Source organism: Silurus aristotelis (assembly GCF_946808225.1).
Source record: "Silurus aristotelis genome assembly, chromosome: 4".
Classification (NCBI taxonomy): domain Eukaryota; kingdom Metazoa; phylum Chordata; class Actinopteri; order Siluriformes; family Siluridae; genus Silurus; species Silurus aristotelis.
In genome coordinates, this window is record NC_139577.1 from 24,186,761 (window position 1) to 24,206,418 (window position 19,658).

The 19,658-nt window shown below is 36.8% G+C and overlaps 3 protein-coding genes across 4 annotated transcripts; 2 read left to right on the forward strand and 1 right to left on the reverse strand.

Annotated features, from left to right (window-relative positions):
* The first annotated feature begins 308 nt into the window (after positions 1-308).
* dennd10 (DENN domain containing 10) lies at positions 309-7,211 on the forward strand. Of its 2 annotated transcripts, XM_083538452.1 has the most exons (10): positions 309-1,401; positions 1,476-1,653; positions 1,742-1,938; positions 3,479-3,558; positions 3,667-3,815; positions 4,418-4,529; positions 5,563-5,663; positions 5,981-6,088; positions 6,217-6,311; positions 6,394-7,211. In XM_083538452.1, the coding sequence occupies exons 2-10, from the start codon at positions 1,611-1,613 to the stop codon at positions 6,559-6,561; spliced, it is 1,053 nt and encodes a 350-aa protein (XP_083394578.1). In that variant the 5' UTR covers positions 309-1,401; positions 1,476-1,610; the 3' UTR covers positions 6,562-7,211. The 2 variants fall into 2 exon arrangements, with proteins under 2 accessions (XP_083394578.1, XP_083394577.1); XM_083538451.1 differs by having other exon boundaries at positions 309-1,653.
* sfxn4 (sideroflexin 4) lies at positions 7,212-12,696 on the reverse strand. Its single transcript, XM_083538457.1, has 14 exons — positions 12,557-12,696; positions 12,396-12,461; positions 11,006-11,068; positions 10,872-10,898; positions 10,673-10,727; positions 10,519-10,544; positions 10,264-10,317; positions 10,109-10,171; positions 9,862-9,930; positions 9,654-9,744; positions 8,920-9,035; positions 8,641-8,726; positions 8,087-8,204; positions 7,212-7,734 (listed from the first exon to the last, which is right to left on the reverse strand). Exons 1-14 carry the CDS (start codon positions 12,608-12,610, stop codon positions 7,657-7,659), a joined length of 966 nt encoding a protein of 321 aa, XP_083394583.1. The 5' UTR covers positions 12,611-12,696; the 3' UTR covers positions 7,212-7,656.
* A 56-nt stretch (positions 12,697-12,752) lies between these two features.
* prdx3 (peroxiredoxin 3) lies at positions 12,753-18,882 on the forward strand. The gene is made up of 7 exons (XM_083538469.1): positions 12,753-12,872; positions 14,592-14,676; positions 14,762-14,903; positions 16,897-17,032; positions 17,170-17,273; positions 18,460-18,625; positions 18,721-18,882. The coding sequence occupies exons 1-7, from the start codon at positions 12,837-12,839 to the stop codon at positions 18,769-18,771; spliced, it is 720 nt and encodes a 239-aa protein (XP_083394595.1). The 5' UTR covers positions 12,753-12,836; the 3' UTR covers positions 18,772-18,882.
* Positions 18,883-19,658: the final 776 nt, after the last annotated feature.

Consider the following 19,658-nt stretch of genomic DNA (forward strand, 5'->3'; position numbering starts at 1 on the left):
CTCAGCAATATGTGTATTAATAATAACGTCAAATGTATATATAAGCAATAACTAAAGGGATTGTTTCTGGACAGACATTTTGCCTATATGTCAAGTCAAGTTTATTTCTATAGCGCTTTTCACAACGGACATTGTTTTGAAGCATCTTTATAGAATTTAAGAGTTAAGGTGTTTATCCCTGATGAGCAGCCGTGGCAACTGTGGCAAGGAAAAACTCCCTTAGATGTTATGAGGAAGAAACCTTGAGAGGAACCAGACTCAAAAGGGGAACCCATCCTCATATGGGTGACATCAAGAGTGTGATTATAGTCTTTAAAACAATACAGAACACTGGAGAGTGAGAACTAACACCAGAATGTAAGATTGCGAGTAATGTCCCTTCTACAGTCTTATACAGTCATTTAAGGTTATGGAACTAGGAGCTACTGAGCAACTCAGAAAATAGCTCAACATTTGCGACCATCAAAGATCCAACACCAGCTTCTCCATGCCAGAGCCTTTAAACACTCAAAGAGGTTCAATGTCCAAATTCCACATGAAGTGGGATCCAAATGGCACTGGTACGTCTCTAGATGGTTCGGGATGTTTGCGGGGTCGGCATCTACTTCTTTAAAGGTCCACAATCTTCATGAGGTGGGACGTGACTGGAGCTGGAGCAACCTCAGAATGCCTCAGGGTGGGTAAAGAAAGAGAAGCAGTGGAGAGGAATTAGCGTAGCTGCTTTTAATGATAATAACAAGCACTAGTTGATAAAGCGCACGTGATCAGATGTAATGAAGCACAAAGTTATGATGTGATGAATGTTATGCTTCAAAGATATGTTTTTAATCAGCACTTAAACTGGGAGAGTGTGTCTAAACCACAAACACTGTCAGAAACTATTCCAAAGTTTAGGAGCTAAATGTGAGAATGCTTTACCACCTTTAGTGGACTTTGCTATTCTAGAAACTACTAGAAGTCCAGAGTAATGGAAGTGAAAGTTGACCAAAACTTTACTAAATAATTGTTTAGGGTCAAAAGTTATAAAAAGGAAACAACTGAGACAGCAGGCGCACATTACGCAATACCACCAGCAGCCCACTAGGGGGAACCAACGGCGCAACACCAACTAGTTAGAAAAAGAAGAAGAGGCGGTAACATTCCATTGGATAATTTTTCAATAACTACAAATCTCTTATATAAGTGCACTACTTAGAGTGTAAGAGGAATAGATTTTTACGGCATATCTAGTGCACTACATGCTAAATTGAGATTGTGCCTTTGATTTCTGTATAAATGCTTTGGCAGTATGGTGGCGCTTTAGGAGGCGTTTATGGCGAAAGATATAGACTTTTTTGTTTTTTCATTTTTTGTGAATTTCCATATAAGAAATATCTCAGACGCGGCCGTCGAGTCAATTAGGTAGCTATAACTATGTTAAGAGTAGTATAACTAAAATATTTTGTAATTACTTTGTAATTATATTTACTATTTAGATTATTTTACCCCGGGCGCGAGCTGAGCGGAAGGGAAGTCAGCATGGGGCCGTGGCTAATTAGTAATTAATTAATGAGTGTGCAGTTGATCATCTTCAGCTTTACCCTGGTTGAGACCTGAAGCGGACACCGGACATGGCGTCTGACACTCAGCTGATGTTGAGCGTAGGGTTGATCGGTGAGAAGCAGTTTCTCTATAATACAAACGGACAGATGCTTTAATTGCACGGTTATATCTGATGATTGACTGATTGCCTCTTCCTTAGAGAAGGACGTGAACGCAGACACGCTGTGGGTTTGGTGTTTCCCAGCGGTCAGCGCCGAGCTCCGGGATCTGCTGATGCGGAAGTGCTGTTTGTCGCGTGACTCCGAGGAGCTGCACGCTTTCGTGTTCGGGCAGTACCAGCGCACCTGGTACTACCTCACCTCCACCGAGGTCCAGGAGCCCAGCGCCCTCAATAAGGTATATAATTCACTTTACGGCAGTCTGTTCCGAGTTACACGAAAATGTCGCAATATACAAGACCGTAAATTTGTTGCACAAAGCCGCGTCAGTACCGAAGAATTGATTCCATTCGTCCAACTCTTCAGTTGAATCGATTCGAAAGAGTCGAACTTCTCCATTTTTTCCCCTTTTCTGTAGTGATAAATTATATTTGGACATGCACAGAGTGCATTTCGTCTGTATTTAAATACAGCGTAATTGAGATGTTATTGCAGAAAATGCAAATAGCCGTAGAGGTAAAGACGAATCGATACCATTCGTACGACTCTTAAATTGAATCGATTCGAAAGAGTCGAACTTCTCTCTTTTTTACCTTTTCTATAGTAATAAATTCTATTTGGACATGCACAGAGTGCATTTCGTCTGTATTTAAATACAGCGTAATTGAGATGTTATTGCAGAAAATGCAAATAGCCGCAGAGGTAAAGATGAATCGATACCATTAGTACGACTCTTTAATTGAATCGATTCGAATGAGTCGAACGTCTTTTTTATTAAATACAGTGTGCTTATGAGAGTAGCAGTTAAATTTGTTTGTGAAATATTTGGCTGCATTCAGAGGGTCCCGTTGAATTTTTTTTTTTTTTGTGAGAATGTGCCCAACTACCATAAATATTACCACTCTCACGGGTTGTGTGATTTCAAATGATGCCTAAGCAGAGTAGGTTTAGATTCCTGTTTGGGTACCCAATGTTGAAGCACATTTACCTCAAGGATCTATTTGTTGTGCATTCTGAGATGTTTCTTTTCACCAAAGTTGTGAAAAGTGCCTACTTTTCAATACGTATAATAGCCATGTCTCTGTCAACCATTCATGCAATTCTCCTCTTATTTTCCTCATCATTAAAGTATTTGCACTTAAATAACTGATGCTCACTTATTGCTCTTTGTTTTTCACAACTTTGCTTTTAAACTGTAGAGACTGTTGTGTAAAAAATCAAGATCAGCATTTTCAAAAGAACAGCTTTCAAATCTACATGCTTCTACTGATCAGGATTGCTACCAATCAATTTAGCAAGGATTTGGGGCCGGGCAGGCCATTACATAATAGATAACAGTCCAGACTTCTGTTTACTCTCTAAATAATGCTTACAGGGCTTCGAAATATGCATCAGGTCATTGTCTTGCTGTATGGTGAAGTATTGGCTGCATTTCATGGGGAATTACATGGTGTTGAAAATGGAATTGCATTGTGTTTAATCCGTCTCTAACCTTCCCTGTTCTAAAGCAACCCCAAAATATTTAAGTTTTCACCTCCATGTTTGACTGTGGATGTGAGCCACTCTGCTGACATCTTACATCGGTCTTAAATAATCTTTTTGTTAGAGCTAAAGACTCATTTGTGTTTTTGCCTTTTACCTAATTTGTTGCATATAAGCAAATGGAAAATGCATGTGTCTACAAAAACAAACAACCTATAAAATATTAGGTGTTTTCAAACTTTTGACAGGCTTTTGATTGTACTGATGTATTAAATATGATTTTGTTTTTGCCATAGGTTACACATTTCTGTATAGTTATTACAGCAAAGGATTTTAACCCAGAAAAGTATGCTGCATTCAGCCGAGTTCTGCGTAGGTAAGCTGTATGATTTGGATAAAACAATTATTTAAAATATACTTACACAAATTTGGTTAGTAATATTTTGCCAATCACATTCGTTTGCAAAACATATACATTCATCAGGGTGTACATGAAGCATGGCACTCCAGTGAAGATGATGGAAGGCTACATTGCAGTTCTAACAAAGGGCATTTGTCAGAGCGATGAGAACGGCTCCTTCCTCATCAAGGACTATGATGTTAGGAAAGCCTATTTGGCTGGATCCATTAAAGGTAGATATGAGCACATCTCAACCTAATAGGAAATCTAGTATTTTTGAAGTATACCACATTACTACTTCTTCTTTCGACTTTTCCCATTAGGGGTCTCCACAGCGGATCATCCGTCTCCATACCCCCCTGTCCTCTACATCTGCCTTTTTCAACCCGACTGCATATCATCCTCACCACATCCACGAGCCTTCTTGTCCTTCCTCTTTTCCTTTTTCCTGGCAGCTCCATCCTCAGCATTCTCCTACTGATATATCCCAGGTCCCTCCTTTGCACATGTCCAAACCATCTCAATCTTGCCTCCCTCACCTTGTTTCCAAAACATCCTACATGCGCTGTCCCTCTAATAAACTCATTTCTAATCCTGTCCATCCTCGTCACTCCCAATAAAAATTTCAGCATCTTCAGATCTAGCTCCACCTTCTGTCGTTTAGTCAAAGTATACATTACTATTATTACATATTCTCATTATTCTCTTCTCTTATGATTTATAAGACTCTAAATGTAGATTAGATTTACACCACAATTATTTATTCAGAACATGCAAGATAAGGTTTAGAAAAATGTGTTAAAGTCAGAGAAATTATTTGTTGTTTTGTGTCTAGATGTTGTGTCTCAGTTTGGAATGGAGACCATTATCCTGTACACAGCGCTGATGCTGAAGAAAAGGATTGTGATTTACCATCCTCGTGTCGAGGCTCTGCTAGAGTTTACAAGGTGCTCATTATGATGATTGGGCTACATTTCATTCTAAATTAAATGTATATTAATGTGTTAAAATTACATAATAGGTGTGTAACAGTACACTTGTTCATATCGAACCGTTTCGGTACAGGACTGTAGAGTGTACGAATTCGATTTTTGTTTTACATGCAGAACATTGTTAAAACATTGTAAAAATGTTCCCTTGCAAACATATTAAGTGGCAAGTTTTTTAGCCTTCTAGCACTTGCAAGAATAAAATATATAAAATAGAATAAATCAAATTAATGCAATGCAGTTTATACAAGTTGAATAATTTTATTTAATAAATATAATATATCGCTAGACATTCGTAAAAACTTTGGCAATGACAGGAGTTTTCTCACGCACAGAAAAATTGTTTCCGTTAAGGACCAAGTAGAGCAGTGTCCCTGTCTTGTGGTATGGATATTTATTCTCAATTTAATATTATTAAAAAAATTTAAATGAATCATTAATTTGATTTATTAAATTAGATTTTTATATTTTTTTAAACAAAGCAGGGATTTTTTTTTTTTAAATTGCTTTAAAAAAAAAACCTGTTAATGTTCACAAATGTTAATAATAATAAACAACTTTAATAAAAAAAATAAATAAAAAAAAAAAGACGAGCAATTTTACGTTTTGCATTTCTTCCCCCCTCACTATACCGAAATTAAACCAAACTGTGACTTAAAAACCGAGGTACCTAGCGAAACCGTGGATTTTGTATATTGTTACACCCCTATGTCATATTATCATCCAAGGATTTATTTGTGATGATTAGTGATATTAGATATTTAGAATTGATTCTGCTTTTTCTGGAAATAGAAATGACAATATCCAGTATGCAGCAAAATAAGGGTGTTTGGCAAAAAATAGTTCTTGTTAGAGGGTGTGTAAAACTGCAGTATTCCTAACCTTTACATGAGATTCAAGATTCGTGTGCCTACAGATATGCAGACTAGAGAAGTTGTTCCTCTTCTCTGAGGTGAAATATATAGTTTATATTTGTACTTTTTAACACCAGAGCACTTCCAACCCTGACATGGCATCGGAAAGACTGGTCTATTATCCACCCTTATGTCCATCTGGAGGACAGAGAGTTGGACAACCTCAGATCATGTACAGGTAAGATATGGAAAAACCTCACAGCAGAAAAATGTTTGACATATCGTATCTTTCATGTATTATTCATACACTCCAATGCTCATGGTAGTTATAATCACACTCTATCATCCAAATGAGGATGGGTTCACCTTTTAAGTCTGGTTCCTCTCAAGGTTTCTTCCTCATAAGTTTTTCTTCACCACAGTCGCCCCAGGCTGCTCATTAGGGACAAACGCACATAATTCACTTGTATAAAGATTTTTTGATTCTTACGTTCTGTAAAGTTGCTGAGACAATCCGATAATCATCTTGCCTCCTGTTTCTTGATATGCTTTCAGGATATGTGGCAGGCTTTGTTGATCCTGAGGTCATCAACAGATCAGATCTCTTTGATGTTTTTGTGAGTCTTCCAGACAGCGAAATCACCGTAGCTCAACATGCAAAAGGTAAGACCTTAAAAAATGAGCCTGCTACTAATAACATATACTGTTTAATTAATTCCAATATGAAATAAAAGGGCAATTGAAATGCTCTTTGTTACACTAAATGATTTTTTCCCCCCCTTTATTTTCAGAGGCCATGGCTATGGGGAAACTGCATAAGGAAATTGGCAACTTGATTGTCCAGTCTGCAGAAGATGCTGATCGCACAGACGCTCAAGTTACCAAGGTAAATTTGGATTTAGAGAGAACACTAAGGGAAAAGAAACTGGTAGTTATTCAATATTAAGTCATTCTGTCTTTGACATTAGGATATCTCTGTAAAGACAAAGGAGATCCTTAACAACTTGGCGTCTCTCGCTGAGGAAGGGGACGACACAAAGCTCACGTTGGACTCGCTGAAGCGACGTCATCTTCCTCCAGCGACCGAGAACTTCCTCTTCCACTTGGCTGCAGCTGAGCAGCTCCTGAAGATCTAAATAATCCAGTTCCCTATGAACCAACGAGATCGAGGCAAGCCTAATGAAGGAAATCACCATGTGATCATATGACTTGTAAATGCTTGCAAGGACGAATTCGCAAAACAAGTTTTATAGCGATTTTATGATGTTCTATTCACATTCAGTGACCAAGACCATGGTTGTACATGTACACATTTTTACAGGGTCAATCTAAACTTGAACACGGTCTACATGGAGAGTATTTTGTGGTAGCACTTCATTAAATAGTTTATATAGATTTTTATGCCAATACAAATACAATTGTTTAAAAAAAGGTACCAGGAAGCTAATAATAAAGATAATAGTGATCATCTGTTTCTCACAGCCTTGACAAGCTCTTTATTTTTACCCAAAACCGTTTTTTTTTTTTTTTTTTTCCTTGCCCGACATCTGCCTAAAAGAGCACTTGTGCCAAAAATATTCCTTATGCACTTTCCATATATGTAATTGTTTTCTTAAATGATACTAGTGTCTTTTCAAACAATGAATGTTCTAATGGCGTTAAAATAAAAGCCCGGTGTAAAGGTCTCTAAAGATATTTCAGTGTGAAATTAACAATGTACCAATAGCAATATTTTGTAAAAACCCATTCTGTCTAAAATGCTATTAAATTCAAACATGAATCTGTACCAATTCCCAAAAGTTATGGTTTTATTATGTACTGCTTGTTTGACATTAATTGAGAATATGGCTGTAGACGAGCAGTGCTGCATTAGTGATCGCAGTTCATCTACAGTGCCGAGAACAGTGCAGACCAAACTACCAGCGCAGTCCTGATTAAAAGCTGCTGCGCTTTCAGCAATTCCACTAAACTTTGTATACGCCACTGAAAGTGTAGTGGGGTGTTAAATGTGTTCAGATGAATTGCATGTGCAAAGGCAGCAATCAGTATCCGTACTCTGTGTAATCAGTACTACTTTCAAAATAGTATGTGTGTTTGTCCCTCTCGTGGATTTCTACCACACAGTTTCTTTTTCAGTCAGGTTTCCATACAGAAGCTCATTAGGAATCTAATAATCCTTGATGAACACTTGATATGATATAAATGAGGTGAGTGCTGGTCTTTAAGGTCAGTTAGAGTCCTCTGTGGTAAAACAGCTCCCCATCATCTGTTAAGCTTTGCAGCTCTTTTTCTACGTGCTCCTTTTTAATCTGAAAACAGCAGAAACAAAATGACATTTAACACAGAAAAACAAAACCAGTAATTACTATTGTAATTGTTATTCTAAGGTACTACATATGTGACTAGGATCATGTGGGCACCAGAGGTCAGATATGAAGTTTATGAGTCAACGAATGTTATATAACAAAGCGCATAAAGGCTGATTAGGGTCATCAAGGGTTTAAAAGACTAATTAGTTGTTATTTTGGGAAATAATTTAGGTTCGTTTGGATATCTCTGTTAACCACAGTTGTTAATCTGGTTTGTGATTTATCTGAATTGATTTAGGATATATAATGCAGAATGGTGTAACAACTACCAAGACGGTTTGATGTACTTTACCTTGCCAAGTTGTGGAAACAGACTGAAAGACGCCGGGATCATCAAGCCAAGGACAACTGCAGTGCTGATGTGTCTAACTGGAGCAAGCATCAGTGTGTTTCTCTGGGTCAACTTTGTCCTGAGACAAAACAAACATATATTCACACAGATTGTAGTGTATAAAATACACTACATGGGCAAAATTTTGTGGACACCTGACCATTGCACTTACATGTGATGTTTTTGTATGTTGTAACATTTCTATCTGCTTTTACTTTAACGAAGAGGCTTAAAGCAGTTCCAGCATGACCATGTGCACTAGAGCAAGTTACATAGGAGATTGTTTGACAAATCTAATGTGAAAAAACTTGAGCAGCCTGCACAGAGCCCTAGCCTCGACAACCACTGAACACCTATGAGATAAACTGCGGCTACAAACCAGATACCCTTGCCGATCATCGGTACCTGACCTCATATATGCTCTTGTGGCTGAATGAGATGAAAACTAATGGTGCACATATGTTTATGGCCATATCGTGTAATGACTGAAATAAAAGTATTGAAGTGATCATCACCTCTTGAGAATGAGGACAAGTAGATTAGGAACAACTGCAGTGGTACCAAAAAGAGTTGCTCGAGATATAGCTGTCTCCTTTACGGCCTGAGGCAGAGGAAAGTGGGAAAATAACAGTAGAGTGCACAGTAAGATTTTCAGTCAGACACTTCTAGTTAGCAGTATTATGTATGCCTGAGAGTGTTTTGTATAGGCCAAGTCAAACAGTGAAGTTAATTTACTATTTTACTATATATACTTAAAAAAAAAAAAACGTAATTCCTGATTACAATATTCCCACCTTAAATCCAGCTTCCTTTGAGATTCCAACTGCATTTCCATTGCAGTCATAGACTTTTATACCATTCTCTGATTCCTCACTTCTCACCACGAAGACACTAAAGGCAGCCAAACAAGCTAGAAAGAAAGAAAAATCTATGTTATAAATACCTTATGAATGTTTTAACTGGATGCTTACATTTAAAAACTGAATGTCGTGTCGTCAACCAATCCGATGAACAAAAAAGAAAAAGAAAAAATTAAACAATAAATTGTTTCTTTTTTAATATATATATATATATATTGGGCCTCTTAACATTCATTACCAACCTTGATTCAATGCAATATACTGACATAACATGGTATAATGTTTACATGGCCATTGATCTGTTAAACTGCTGAAATACAATAATGGATGCACTATGGGGTTTGGATGTAAATATACTTACAGGCCACTTTAATAAGAACACCTGCAATTATTCATGCAATTGTGCAATCTGCCAATCATGTTACAGCAGCACAATAGGTTAAATTTTGCAGATACATGTAAAGAAAATATACAAATAATGGTTTACATAAAACATCAGAATGAAGGGAAACTGACTTTGACTATGGTAAATGAATGTATATTATAAATGGTTAATAGGTCATTTAGAACGAAACGAGTTTCACAGAAGATGAAAATTAGAAAGCACCATGATTAAATGTTAGTATAACACAGAAAATTAAGAAAGCACATCAGACAGCTTTACTGACCTGACAGAGGAACAGGCAGCACTGACCTACAGAAGGCCTGAGCTGAACGACTGCTGACTGCCAGGCGCTGGATTAAAATTTGAGGAAGAGCCTACCAAGATACCATTAAAATACTGTTCACGTATGAATCAGAGGGTAGGGTTTTTGGGACTGTTAAAACAGATTATATTGTAAAATGTTTCAATTTAATAAATAAAGAAAGTCTCACCCCTGCAAGTGTTGAATACGCCACTGTTCCAGTGATCAGAAGAGCCTGTTTCATTGAGGGCTTATTGTCCTTAACAAAATCAAAAGACTCTTTATGTTTTTGCTCTTTATGTTCAATGCCCAAATAAGTCATTCCAATGTATGCTGAAAGACCTGACCAAAATTTAGTTTAGGTATGTAATAGATATAATGATTATTATAGATCATAGTGATAGTGATTGACGCAGAGAAATAACATTCTGGATTACCGGCGAGGCTGTTGCATTTCTGTTAGCCTGGTTGAAACCTGCACAGTAGCTCTGTAGCATAAACTGCAAATGGAGAATGAAAAAATATTCTCAGTTACAAAAAAAAAAAAAAATCTTCAAATAATCATAGACAGTAAGTAATGAAATTGCATTACCTGCCAAAACAAGGCAGGTGTCACTCCTTTATGTGGCAAAAAGCTTGCTATGACCTACAGGTTAGGAAAAGAAAGCAAGAATTATTCATTGAATAATATGTTAACAGAGAAAAGTGACATTAAACAGAACATGTTATGTGACAAGTTAGTTTTAATTTTCCCTGATGAAAGAGATACCACTTAAGTGATATATTCAACCAGTTTAGTGGTCATTTCAGAAAATTTATATTAACAATACTGTGTATCATTACTCACCAAAGGTGCCGCTACAGGCAGAAAAGCTGCAAAACAATATGACTGTTATCATAAGATCATGAGTGAGATTCAGGAAAGATACAAAAACAGTTTAGAATAAAAATAAAAAAATTTACAGCGCGAAGTACTACTAACAAGTAAGAGTAACTGTTACCTTGTGGACGAAACACAACGGAAATCGGCTCTCCAGTATCAGCATGCACAGAGCTCTAAAAAGGACAACATATATTTTAGTATTTTTTTTTTTTTTTTTATAAAACAATTGCATTTCTTTCATTGTGGATGATAAAGTACTTGACTTCTGTAAGAGATTACTAACATTATGGTAGTATAGCACTGCTACAGCCACTTACAAGAGAAAGCTTCAAGGCACTGGAGACCTAGAAAACAGACAAAGAAAAATCATGTAAAAAAACAAACAAAAAAAATAAATAAAAAAGAGTAGAATAATATTACTGAATTCCTATACCAAAAAGGCTATACATACCTTTTCATTGTTCTGCTGATTCCCTTCTCTTCTGATCAGAGAACGAGCGTTTTCAATTTGAGCCTAAGAGCAAAAACACGTGTAAAACAGTTGGATGTATAATACTTCACATTTTGATTATAGTCAATTATTTGTAGTTCAACATTTGTCAGAGATTTTTTATCCAATGCAGCTTTATGGTTCTGCAGGTTTATGGTTCTTGCACAAGGGTCCAACCGTGGAGTTTTGCTGGAATTAAAACTTACAATCTTCAGATCAATAGCCCAAAGCAGCTTTATAGAGAATTATACATTTTAAACCTACACATGTGGCATTTCAAAGCAACAAAATCAGTACCAGTTCTGACATTCTGAATATCAAGCAATTTACCCATATAAATATCTCCAATATCTTCCATGCATTATTCTAGACATTATACGTTTTGAAAAGTGTAACACAAAAGCCTTTTTACAACATGGCTGTACTGGAAAAGTCCACGAAGCACAGTCTACAGAGATCAACAGGAACAAGGAAGAGCTCAAGTCAAGTCAAGTTGATCTCTGTAGACTGTGCTTTGTGGACTTTTTCCAAGATCTAGGATTGTACACATGTCCTTAAACATGTTATTTTTGTATTTGCTGCCAACATGACATGTCATCTGTTTAATCTAGAAAACTGATCAGTGTACAGTACATTAGTTGTTGAGTGTGCTATGTGTTTTGTGGGATTTTTTCCCCCCTGTATTACATTTTTAATCTTTGTTCTTATATGATGATTCAATCAGTGAGCGTTCCTGTGCTCAATGTCATAGAGATTCGCCTTCTTCATCACCTACTACGGAGAAATGCGGTTACACCCTTGCTATACAATTCATTCACAAAAATAGTCATTATTTTGCAACCTTTGAGATTTTCAATGGTTTACACCTCACTATGAATGAGCTATGCCTTCCCTGATTGTAGGCTCACACCTGAAGTGAGACTCAGTTGGTGTATTGATGAATTCTTCACTATTCATTCTATATTGATTGTGTGCTGGTTTTATTTGGGAAACACAGAACACTGATTGTAAAGTGTTGTACACTTTAATACACAAGAAATACATTTTATTCCACTGTACAAATGCACATCGATGAGACAACGATTAAATCCTACCTGACATGACCTGACTAGACCTAAATGGGATTCTGGGATAACAATCTAAGATTTAAATTGTGAAAGAATGGTGGATTAGACTGATTTTTGTTTTGAATTGAAAAACCTCTCTCTCTCTCTCTCTCTCTCTCTATATATATATATATATATATATATATATATATATATATATATATATATATATATATATATATATATATGCCAGTTAGAAGTTGTCATATGTTCAAAAGGAGACACTGAGTGGATCCTATACTCACATCAGAGGACAGGAGAGAGCTGGGGTCAAGAATATTCAACCAGATGCGCAGTCTGCTTAGGAAAGACTGAAAAATATTGCATGATTGCACAGAAGTTACAAAACAATCGTATGCAAGTTATAATACAGTCCATAATATCGCTGTATGCACATGTAAATCACCTTCCCGTTGTGATGCCAGTATTCTAAATTTGGGTCCATTTTTTTTAACAACATTACTGATTTATTTTAAGCTTAAAACCAAACTGCCTGCAGAAGAAAAACGTAAAAAGTCGAAAACATATAGCGATGGAGGTCATTCAGGCTACACATGTCTACATCCAGTGGGAGAGCGCTAAAGACTTCCGTGAGTGTGTCACGTGACGCGACGCGCCAGCAGGACTGCGTAGCCAGCGCGCACTTTTGACGCTCAAACTGCAGCGCACTTTTGCACACTTTCAACATGGCCGCCACCATTGGAAGACTTTTCCGGACTTCTGTGAGTGTTTATTTTGGCAAAAATTTGCTTGTTTAGACCGCTTGCATAGTTTGCACTCGAATCGTTTGCGATATTTCTGCATTTTCAGTATGATCTCATTATTAGTGCAGTTTTATATGACGTAGTAAAGGGTGATGGAAATCGCAGCACTCGGCTGAAGTTTAACCTTCCTCGGTCACTGCAGCAGCGCTTTCTGTCAACTGCGCAATTAGTTCATTATAATTATAACAGGTGGCCTTTGTATTTATTACATCGCTAGATTTATTTTTTTCCTTTATCGGAGTTTTAAGAGAATGACCACAGCTTTGGCTGCTTCCTATTCGTATTGAGGGAGAATGATACAGCGAAGAATGCGGATTAAATTTCACTATGATGTATATAGAAATTCAGGGCAGTTGCTATAAAAACATGTGGGTTAATTGTAGGTTTAAATAAAACTCCGATTTACTATCATTAAAAAAAACCTACGTTTATATCTTGCATGATTTTCCAAAATCTCCTTCCTTTTACCATGATTCAGATTTACAGTCATTTAACATTTCTTCAATTTTACTGAGTATATATAGTAAGTGATTGGATAGTAATAATAATAGTAATGCATATTATAAATTATTAGGTTTTAAACATATTTCTTAAACATTTTTAATCTTAGATAAATGCATTTAATTATATGATCAAATTAGAAACAATAAATATTTATTTTCTTGAATTTTTGATTGCTTTTGCCAGTAATTAAACACACACAAAAATCCCAAGATCCTGATTTATTGTTATATTGTTTAAAGAACCGTAACTGGTGCTTAGACCTACAGGTTATTTCTTGACACAATGCAATTATAAATGTATATACTTAAACTTTAACCCTATTCAAATACAAAGATTTTTTTTCATGTCACACTTCAGTACAAGAAGATTAAACAATGCCAAGGTTTAATTAAGCATTACTCAGATGTCCTCAAAATCCACAAAAATATAATACTAGACTTTCCTCAATAATTAAAATCAAACTTTTTAAAAAAGAAATAGGCAGACATAGTAAAAATCTACTTTATTTGGATATTTAATTTTTGAACTGAATGTCAAACTGGCTCTTTGCTGTTAAATTTGTAGGCATTTGAAGACATTTTGCAAGTCATAATGACATAATACCTCCCACCCCTCCAGTAAGTTACGCCCTTGAATGCAAGCACAGATAAAGCTGAGGTGCTGTTGTTGAGGGTCAATGATGACACATCAGGATCAGATTTACCCAAAATCTCAATGACCAGGCACTGAATCTTTCAACGCTTTCATGTGGCATATAAACATGAACTGAACTTGACAGTGGTGAGTGGAGTCACATTTTTGTGCTTGAGTAATAGTGCAAATCCACTGCTTAAAAATGACTCCAGTCAAACTATTTTCCAAAAGTACATGCCATTGGATGCACAAAAGTGTCAAGTAAAAGTACTGCTAAAAACTATATTAAAATTATTCATGCCATCCAATGTTAAATTTTATGCATTCACTTCATTTAGCGATTACACATTAAAATGTAGTAAAGGAAGGTTTCCTAAAATGGAAATGTACAGTAAAAAAACAATCTTGCTACTGTCTAGAAAAGGTACAGATTATTCAGTGCCCCCCAACCCCCTTCCTAATCACTGAACTTTGCACCTTGTTTGTTTGGAGTTCAACATGGAGATCAGCTCAGTCTTTCCTTGATTTATTTTTCTGCAGGCAGCCAGAGCAGCAGTGAGCACACTGAGGAGTGGAACTCCGTCTGGCATCCGAGCTGCTGCACCGAGAGCCTGCTTTTCTATCAGTACGTAAAATACATTTTGTGCACACACTTTTCGAAGAACTAAAATACATATAATGTTAGCTGGTTTATGTACTTCAAACTGCAGGTACTTCTAAATGGGCTCCAGCGGTTACGCAGCATGCCCCACACTTCAAGGGTACCGCTGTCCATAATGGAGAATTCAAAGAGATCAGCCTTGACAACTACAACGGAAAATATCTGGTTCTGTTTTTCTACCCGCTTGATTTGTAAGTGAATTGGTAAAAATAGTAGTCTTGTTGATTGTCGGTTTTAGTTCCCATTTGATTATAACGGTCATATTTAAATGTTATTTGAAGGTTTGTGAAGTTTTGTGTTGCATTGTTCAGACCCCGGTATAAACAGTGTTAAATATGTGAATGATTTTCTTTATGCTATTTTGTATTACTGTGTGATTTTATGTAAGAGTCAAGTAAGAAAAAAATCAAAAATGGGTTAGTTTGAGATTCCTTTAATTGCATTTTCCTCTAAAATTCTACAAACAATACCACATAATGACAATGTGAAAGTTTATTTGAAATCTTTGCAAATGTACAAAAATAAATAAATAAATGCAACAAAAAAAACAATCACATGTACATACGTTTGCACAGCCTTTGCCATGACAAAAAATCGATCTCCGGTACATCCTGTTTCCACTGATCAACCTTGAACGTTTCTTGAATGTTTCTACAACTTGATTGGAGTCCACCTGTGGTAAATCCAGTTGATTGGACATGATTCAAAAAGGCACACACCTGTCTATAAAAGGTCCCATAGTTAACAGTGCATGTCAGAGCACCTACAAAGCCATGAAGTCAAAGAAATTGTCTGTAGAGCTCAGAGACAGGATTGTATCATGGCACAGATCTGGGGAAGGGTACAAAAACATTTCTGCAGCATTGAAGGTCCCAAAGAGCACAGAGCCTCCATCATTTGTAAATAGGAGAAGTTTGAAATCACCAGGACTTTTTCTAGAGCGGGTCACCCAGCCTTAGTCAGGGAGGTGACCAAGAACCTGTTGGTCACTCTGAAAGAGCTCTGGCATTTCTCTGTGGAAAGAGGAGAACCCTTCAGAAGAACAACCATCTCTGCAGCTCTTCATCAATCAGGCCTGTATGGTAGAGTGGCCAGACGGAAGCCACTCCTCAGTAAAATGCACATGACGTCCTCCACCTATAGTTTGCCAAAAGGCACCTGAAGGACTCTCAGACCATGACAAACAAAAGTTTAACTCTTTTTGACTTTGAATGCCAAGAGTCATGTCTGGAGGAAACCAGGCACCACCTAATCACCTGGCAAATACCATCCCTACAGTGAAGCATGGTGGTAGCAGCATCATGCTGTGGGGATGTTTTTTCAGCGGCAGGAACTGGGAGACTCGTCAGGATCGAGGAAAAGGTGAATGCAGCAATGTACAGAGAAATCCCTCAGCACACAGCCTAGATATCAAAGGAATTGCTACGGGACAACTCTGTGAATAACCTTGAGTGGCCCAGCCAAGCTTGTAGCATCATACTCAAAAAGACTTGAGGCTGTAATTGGTGCTAAAGGTGCTTCAAATAAGTATTACACAAAGGCTGTCAATGCTTTATGTACATCTGATTTTTTCTTTTCATTTATACATTTGCAAAGATTTAAAACACAATTCTTTTACGTTGTCATTATGGGGTATTGTATGTAGAATTTCGAGGAAAATAATTAATCCATTTTGAAATAAGGCTATAGCCTAACAAAATGTGGAAAAATCGTTTTACCTTGTATGTGGTTGATAATGATACAAAATGTTCATTAGACAAATTGGTTGCTGTTATTATGTAGAAATGGTCAGTTCCTTATTTGCTTCAAATATGGAGTGTATGCCATACAAGTCCCATTTTTATCTTTTTATTTTTTATTATTACTATAGAGATTCAAACATATGATTTAATACAAAACTGAAAACTACAGTCAGAACCGTGCATTTGAAGAATAAAACCTTCTGTATCTGAATCAAAAAAATCACCAGCTATGTGTAGTATAAGTAAATGCGCATAAACATTCAATATGTGTTAGAGTAGTAATAATTTTAGCACTTATTTATTTATTTATTTATTTATTTATTTATTTCAGTGTCTTGTTTTCATTATCAAGGCAGAACTCCTGTCTGTGTTCTCTGTAGAAGAATAGGGGGATTTCATTAGCAAATGGGCACACAATGTTTTCATTCCTCTTTTTTTGCAGCACATTTGTCTGCCCTACAGAAATCATCGCGTTCAGTGACAAGGCTAATGAATTCCATGATATCAATTGCGAGGTGGTGGGCGTGTCTGTGGACTCGCACTTTACTCACTTGGCCTGGATCAACACCCCTCGAAAGGTATAAACATACACTAATAATGAACAGTGCACTTTTCATATGAACACTTGTTTCGTGTTAAATGGGCTTTAGGACAGAACTAGCAGATCCAAATGATGATCTTCAGGTTAAACTTTGGTGTTCTTTTTTCCTTGTAGAGTGGAGGATTGGGACAAATCCACTTCCCCTTGCTGGCTGATCTCAACAAGCAGGTTTCCAGAGACTATGGAGTTTTACTGGAGGGGCCTGGAATAGCACTGAGGTATTTTATAGTCCATATTTTACAGAATACAGTGAAAGTAACAAGAATTTGGTTTCGTTTTTGTTATTTAAATGCAGTATAAGGACATAAATATTGGAACACCTGATTTTTTTTTTCATCCATATGTAGTTCTCCCTGAACCTTTACCACAGAGTTGGAAGCACACAATTGTATAGAATGTCTTCGGATGTGGTAGCATAAATCTTTTCCTTCATTTTAACTAGAAGACCTGAACATGTTCCAGCATGACCATGCTCCCTTGTACAAATCAAGCAGAAGATATATAATTTGCATGGGTTGAAGTGAAAGATCTTGAGTGGCCTGCTATAGATCTCTGACTCCCAAATAAAGACCTTTTGAGATGAATGTGAAAGGTGATTGAACCCTGACCTTACATTAGGGTTGAAAGGCTCTGGCATGGGGAAGCTGGTGTCTCAATTGTTGAGCTATTTTCTGAGTTGCTCAGTAGCTTCTGGTTCCATAACCTCAAATGACTGTATAAGACTGTAGAAGGGACATTACTCAATCATACATTCCAGTGCTCATGTTAGTTCTCACTCTCTGGTGTTCTGTATTGTCTAAAGATTTATAATCACTCTCTTGATGTCACCCAAATGAGGATGGGTTCCCCTTTTGAGTCTGGTTCCTCTCAAGCTTTCTTCCTCATAACATCTAAGGAAGTTTTTCCTTGCCACAGTCATCCCAGGTTGCTCATCATGGATAAAAACCAGTGCTCACCTTAACTCTTAAATTCTGTAAAGCTGGTTTGAGACAATGTACGTTGTAAAGAGCACTAGAGATAAACTTGACATTAATCCTTGACTTTACTAACACCCATGTGGCTGAATGAGCACAAATCTCCACAAGCACACTCCAAAATCTGGTGAATTATCGCAGAGAAGTGGAGGTTCTTATAAGAGCAAAAGGGACCACAAAACGTGATGTCCATACAGTGTTTTCAGTACATATATCCACGTTTAATGTACACAAAAAATGTCATTAAACTAAACAAAATAATATGAACAAAAAAAGTATATGGTGATCCCCAAGTTGCTTTTGTCTGTTAAGGACTTTGAACTGCATTGTTATAAATTTCATTGTTCTTTCAGAGAATTGCCACACATTTTAAATTGTCTTTGTCTTTTAAATTGCAAGTTCTTTAGTAACCACATCTATCCTCATGTAGGGGGCTGTTTATTATCGATCCCAATGGTGTCATCAAACACATGAGCATTAACGACCTTCCAGTAGGCCGCTCTGTTGAAGAGACGCTGCGCCTTGTTAAGGCTTTCCAGTTTGTGGAGAGCCATGGAGAGGTATGCCCGGCCAGCTGGACCCCAAAATCACCTACGGTAAACATTTTGTATTAAATAAAACTGTCAAGTTTTTTTTAATTGCTCCTTAAATGTGTTTGTGTGTAATATATATATATTTTTTTGTATTTCAGATCAAACCGACTCCAGAAGGGTCTAAGGAATACTTTCAAAAAGTCAATTGAAAGGAACTATGTTAAATTTGCTTCTAGTAGATCGCACAAAACAATGCACATCATTTTTAGGTCGATGTGGAATTGCACTACCCTGATGTTTCAACAGAAAATAATTTCAGTGATCTGTAAAAAAAAAAAAAAAAGAAAGGAAAAAAAGTATGCTCGTTTGTGTTGCTGTGTTTACCAAATAAACAATACTGTGTGGTGTTGGTGAGCCACTACTACTTTTTTTTTTTTTTACACCAAATAGTGGTTTCTTGTTATACAGTATGTCCCAAAAGTCTCCAGACAGAGGAAATTAACACTATTTGGCAAAATGTAACTTAACAAAATAGAGTATATGCTTCCTGCTTAATTCCATCACAATCTTGTCTGCTTCCTGATCCAACCGTGGCAGTGATTTCCACATGCTGCTCTTTTGTCAAAGGCTTAAATTTCTTAAAGCCTGTCAGAAAAAAAAATCCAAGGCATTTTGCTAGTGATACTTTCCTCTTTGGAATACTTTATACCTTCTAGTCAGAAGACACTAAAATAAACCCTATATGCCATATTGCCAATTTAGAACAGTCCAGTTCTTCAGAGCATTAGCGTTACATTACATTTTTGAGGTGACCGGAGTGATAACCTGTTGTGTTGTAGTAGCCACCACAGGATTCTGTGCTAATCACAACTATAAAGAGTTTTGACCTCTTTTAGTCTGAACCAGTCTGGTCACTCTCATCTAACCTTTCATTAACAAGATTCTGCCAAGCAAAAGTTTATATCTGGAGTGTCTGAAACACCCAAAGCAGCCCTTTTGATACCAGCAACCAAGCCCGTGTCAAAGAGCTTGCCTAGATCACATTTGGCCCAAAATTCTGATGTTTGTTTTGAGCATTAGCCAAAAGTCTTGACAT

Coding starts and splice junctions, on each gene's coding strand:
- prdx3 (XM_083538469.1), top strand. CDS start 12,837: ATGGCCGCCACCATTGGAAGACTTTTCCGGACTTCT. Junction 14,677..14,761: donor GAGAGCCTGCTTTTCTATCA/GTACGTAAAATA, acceptor TTCAAACTGCAG/GTACTTCTAAATGGGCTCCA. Junction 17,274..18,459: donor GGGCCTGGAATAGCACTGAG/GTATTTTATAGT, acceptor ATCCTCATGTAG/GGGGCTGTTTATTATCGATC.
- sfxn4 (XM_083538457.1), bottom strand. CDS start 12,610: ATGTTGTTAAAAAAAATGGACCCAAATTTAGAATACTGGCATCACAAC. Junction 10,899..11,005: donor ATCAGCAGAACAATGAAAAG/GTATGTATAGCC, acceptor TCTGTTTTCTAG/GTCTCCAGTGCCTTGAAGCT. Junction 8,205..8,640: donor CTTGTCCTCATTCTCAAGAG/GTGATGATCACT, acceptor GTTTTGTCTCAG/GACAAAGTTGACCCAGAGAA.
- dennd10 (XM_083538451.1), top strand. CDS start 1,611: ATGGCGTCTGACACTCAGCTGATGTTGAGCGTAGGGTTGATCG. Junction 4,530..5,562: donor GCTCTGCTAGAGTTTACAAG/GTGCTCATTATG, acceptor TTTTAACACCAG/AGCACTTCCAACCCTGACAT. Junction 6,089..6,216: donor CGTAGCTCAACATGCAAAAG/GTAAGACCTTAA, acceptor CTTTATTTTCAG/AGGCCATGGCTATGGGGAAA.